Here is a 4865-nt window from a genome sequence, read left to right on the forward strand (position 1 = left end):
AAAAAAAAACAACTCTGCCTATCATAGGCTGGGCGCTATAATCCCAGGGCCTATAGCTCAGAGGCTAGGGTGCTAGCCACATAAACTGGGGCTGGCAGTTTGGAGCCTGGCCCGGGCCTGCCAAACAACAACAACAAAAAAATAAAATAGCCAGGCGTTGCAATAGGTGCCTGGTAGTCCCAGCTACTTGGGAGGCTGAGGCAGGAGGATCCTTTGAGCCCCAGAGTTTGAGATTGCTATCAGCTCTGATGATGTCACAGCACTCTACGAAGGGCAAAAGAGTGAGACTCTGTCTCAGAAACAAAACAAGGCTTGGCACCTGTGGCTCAAGTGGCTAAGGCGCCAGCCACATACACCCAAGGTGGCAGGTTTGAATCCAGCCCGGGCCCACCAAACAACAATGACGGCTGCAACCAAAAAATAGCTGGGCGTTGTGGCGGGCGCCTGTGGTCTCAGCTACTCGGGAGGCTGAGGCACGAGACTTGCTTGAGCCCAGGAGTTGGAGGTTGCTGTGAGCTGTGATGCCACGGCGCTCTACCCAGGGGGACAGCTTGAGGCTCCTGACTCAAAAAAAAAAAAAAACTGATCCACCTTCCTAAAGTGTTGGTATTACAGGTATTTCATTCTTGTATTTGTTAGGAACTTATATGCAATGCCAAGGAAGTAAGTCTCTAAACAAATGTGACATGCCCATCTGAGAGGTTTAAGGGATACAATAGAATGCCCAGACACAGTGGCCAGGTGAGGTGGCTCACACCAGTAATCCCAGAACTTGGGAGGCCAGGTGGGTGGATTGCCTGAGCTCACAGGTTCCAGACTACCTTGAGCCAGAGCAAGAGCTCCTCTTTAAAAAATAGCCGGGTGTTGTGGCAGGCACCTATAGTCTCAGCTACTTGGGAGGCTGAGGCAAGATCACTTGAACCCAAGAGTTTGAAGTTGCTGTGAGCTTAGATGCCACGGCACTGTACTAAGGGTGACCAAGTGAGATTCTGCCTCAAAAAAAGAAAAAGAAAAAAGAAATGCCCAATGGCTACCACTGCTTAACTTCCAAAATCCCTTATATTGACCTTCAGATCCTCCATGGTCAGGGACAACTTCCTCTAATTAGTAAAGAAAGAGAAATGGATCAAAATTTCTGACTAATACCAAAGGTAACATAGTGAAACTCTGTCTCAAAATAAAAAAATAAATAAATAAGCAAATAACACAGCTGGGCACCAAGGCGAGCACCTGTAATCCCAGCGACTTCCAGAGGCTAAGGCAGCAGGATGCCCACAGCCTGGGTCTGAGGTTGCAGTGAGCTATGACACCATTGCACTCTCCTCAGAGCATAGAGTGGGACTCTGGCTTAAAAAAGAAAAAAAAAAAAAGGAGTGACACTAAAGATAAGAAGATATGAAGGTAGAAGCAACACTTATATATGGCAACAAATAAAGGTATTAGTTTTCTTTTTTCTTTTCTTTTTTTCTTTTTTTTTTTTTGAGACAGTCTCACTATGTCACCCTCAGTAGAGTGCCGTGGCATTACAGCTCACAACAACCTCAAACTCTTGGGCTTACTTAAGTGATTCTCTTGCCTCAGCCTCTGGACTAGCTGGGACTACAGGTGTTGCCACAGGCCTGCTATTTTTATTTGTTTTTGTTGTTGTTGTTGCAGTTGTCATTGTTGCTTTAGCTGACGCCATAACCACTGTGCCACAGGTACCGAGCCTTTTTTTTTTTTTTTTTTTTTGAGACAGAGCCTCAAGCTGTAGCCCTGGGTAGAATGCTTTGGCATCACAGTTCACAGTAACCTCCAACTCCTGGGCTCAAGTGATTCTCCTGCCTCCGCCTCCCAAGTAGCTGGGACTATAGGCACCCACCACAAACGCGATCCAGCTACTTTTCAGTTGCAGCTGTCATTGTTGTTTGGCGGGCCGGGCTGGATCCAAACCCGCCAGCTCAGATGTATGTGGCTGGTGCCTTAGCCGCTTAAGCCACGTGCACCAAGTCCCAGGTTTCAGTTTTTTTTTTTTTTTTGAGACGGCGCCTCAAGCCATCCCCCTGGGTAAGTGCCATGGCACCATGTCTCACAGCAACCTCCAACTCCCGGGCTCAAGTGAGTCTCCTGCCTCAGCCTCCCAAGCAGCTGGGACCACAGGCGCCCACCACAACGCCCGGCCATCTTTTTTTTGGTTGCAGCCATCATTGTTGCCTGGCAGGCCCGGGCTGGGGATTCAAACCTGCCACCCTAGGTGTATGTGGCTGGCGCCCCAGCCGTCCGAGCCACAGGCGCCAAGCCGGTTTCAGTTTTTTTTAAAGAGAAGCCTCAAGGGCAGTGCCTATGGCTCAGTGGGTAGGGTGCCAGCCCCATATACCAAGGGTAGTGGGTTCGATCCCAGCCCCAGCCAAGCTGCAACAAAAAAATAGCTGGGGGTTCTGGCGGGTGCCTGTATTCCCTGCTACTCAGGAGGCTAAGGCAAGAGAATGGCCTAAGCCCAGGAGTTGGAGGTTACTATGAGCTGTGATGCCACAGCACTCTACCAAGGGCGATAAGTGAGATTCTATCTCTAAAAATAAATAAATAAATAAATAACAAAGAGAAGCCTCAAATGCCTAGAACCAACAAGATCTCTGCCGGTGTGGACCAACAGTAAGAGGCCAGCCTAGCTGCTTTAATCCTGATCTTGCTATAGAATGACCCCGGTATGAACTCTACCTTAGGAAAGCTTCTCTCTCTTATTTTTGGGGGGGAGGCTGAGGCAAAAGAAAGCTTAAGCCCAAGAGTTGGAGATTGCTGTGAGCTGAAGCCACGGCACTCTACCAAGGGCAACATAGTGAGACTCTTGTCTCAAAAAAAAAAAAAAATAGCCAGGTGTTGTGACAGGCGCCTATAGTCCCAGGCGAGGACTACTTAGGAGGCCGAGGCCAGAGAATCACTTAAGCCCAAGAGTTTGAGGTTGCTGCAAGCTGTGACATCACTGCACTCTACTGAAGTCAACAAAGTGAGATTCTGTCTCAAAAAGAAAGAAAGAAAGAAAACTAGAATGACGCTTCAAATGCTAAATCACAGGGCATAGACTTTTAGTGTCCAAGCAGTATTGGAAGGGAAAGAGTGGAGGTGTGACATAAGGAAGCCCAGGGCGCAAGCCCTGAAGACTTTCATTTCTCCAAGGCCCTCAGTTTGACCATAGGAGTTGTAAGAATCCACCTGGCCTTGGGCAAAGCTGTTCACTTGGAAGGGGCTCAATCACTGAGGACAGCATTGCTTCTCACAGGGATGCCTTTCCCAGGAGGCTATGCAGGCTGCCTTAGTGTGACAGGCTGAAGATGGCTAAGGTCAAGTCTCTTTGGGTCCCAGAAAGATAAGAGATGGTGATGGAGCACTCTGGCCCCAAGGGAGTGGTCAAATGACTTCTCCAGCATAACCTTACGTTTATCTTTAGCTGTCTTCCTGGGATGGGCTTTACAGGGCATCTGTTTGAACCTTGATGATAATGTTAAGGTTAGCAAAAATCAGAGCTTTGGGGAAACGCTTTTTCTTTCGCATGCCCAGAGAAGTGGTGCAGGGTCAGGAGAGACTGCTGGACGGAGAATTTAAATCATAGGTTAGAGGCTGTTCACTTTGTGCCATCTGGTTCTTTGGGGCACAAGGCACAACTGCTCCCCTTGACCCTTGAAAGAGATTCCCTAAGACGTCTCACGGAAGTTCACATAAGCCCCACTTCTGTCCCAGGGACATATCTCGTGGATTGTCCTGCTTTCCACGCCCTGCCCGGGCCTCCTCCCCAAGCTCACTCCCCCGCCTCCTCGCACCTTGACCGTGTCCAGAGGGTGGCCCACGAACACCAGGCACACTCCGCCAAAGCCACCGGCAAGCAGGTTCTTGAGCGGGCTGATGCGCTTAGGCTGGTCTGCCATGATCAGTCCGTCTGTCAGTCAGTTTGTCAGTTCGCTGGCGGTCTTAGCTCCGCAGCCCCAGCAGCAGTGCCGGCGCCGCCGACCTTTCACCCACTTTCGGGTGGGCGGGGCGCCAGGGGCAGGTCGGGAGGAGGGCCCAGGAGGCCCGCCGGGCTTCCGCCCAAGGCTGCTTCCGGCCTCGGCCCCGCCTACATGGGCGTGGCTGGTTGTAGAGCGGTCTGGGCTCGTTTAAGCAGGGTGAGCGGGTGGACTTAAACTTCTCCGAAGCCTCTCGGGACTTAAGTGTTTCCCTCTTTGGTCTCGAATACGTCCGCTTACTCCACTGAAGTAGGCTGCTCACTAGTATGTGCCGAACTCCCTTCTCTTATTTGTGGAGAAAAATAAACCCAGGAAGGGTGTTTAGGGCATCTGCGGGAAAAGTAATTTGAAACTTTAATTGAATTGGAGGGTTTTACTGAGAAGGTGATTAGAAGACCTGAGAGGTGAGGAAGTGAGTTCTGTTCATAGATACAAGGGTAAGGAACCTTCCAGGCAGAGGGAAAAGAAAATGCAAAAACCATTGTGGGGGTCATGGGAAACCACTAAAAGAGGGAGAAGAAATGCTGATGAGGATAGAGAAGTTATGGAGATGTTTAAGGAAAAGAAGCCACACTCTAAAATAATTTAAAAGGTTTATTCTGAGCCAAATTTGAGGACCATGACCCAGAGTCACACCCAAAAAGTCCTGAGCAAATGGACTCGTTGTGGGGGGTTACAGTTTGGTTTTATAAATTTCAGGGAGACAGGAATTACAGGTAAAAGTAATAAATCAATATGTGGAAGGTATACATCGATTTGACCTAAAAGGTGGAACATCTCAAAGCAGGATTCTGTAAAATTGTAGATAGGTTTAAAGATTCTTTGGCTGGGCTCGGCGCCTATAGCTCAACTGGCTAAGGCGCCAGCCACGTACACCTAAGGTGGCGG

The 4865-nt window shown here is 49.3% G+C and overlaps 1 protein-coding gene and 1 pseudogene across 1 annotated transcript in view; one reads left to right on the forward strand and one right to left on the reverse strand.

Moving 5' to 3' along the window:
• Positions 1–4063, reverse strand: part of LOC100944354 (mitochondrial carnitine/acylcarnitine carrier protein) — a 20830-nt gene extending 16767 nt beyond the window's left edge. Inside the window, exon 1 of the mRNA XM_023519517.1 lies at positions 3777–4063. Coding sequence (XP_023375285.1) covers positions 3777–3899 — 123 coding nt within the window. The 5' untranslated portion in view covers positions 3900–4063. The remainder of the gene's footprint in view (positions 1–3776) is intronic.
• The window catches only part of LOC111728689, a 7536-nt pseudogene continuing 6568 nt past the window's right edge, over positions 3898–4865 (forward strand).

This window comes from Otolemur garnettii, unplaced genomic scaffold (genome assembly GCF_000181295.1).
Source record: "Otolemur garnettii isolate 467f Iridium unplaced genomic scaffold, OtoGar3 scaffold00179, whole genome shotgun sequence".
Classification (NCBI taxonomy): domain Eukaryota; kingdom Metazoa; phylum Chordata; class Mammalia; order Primates; family Galagidae; genus Otolemur; species Otolemur garnettii.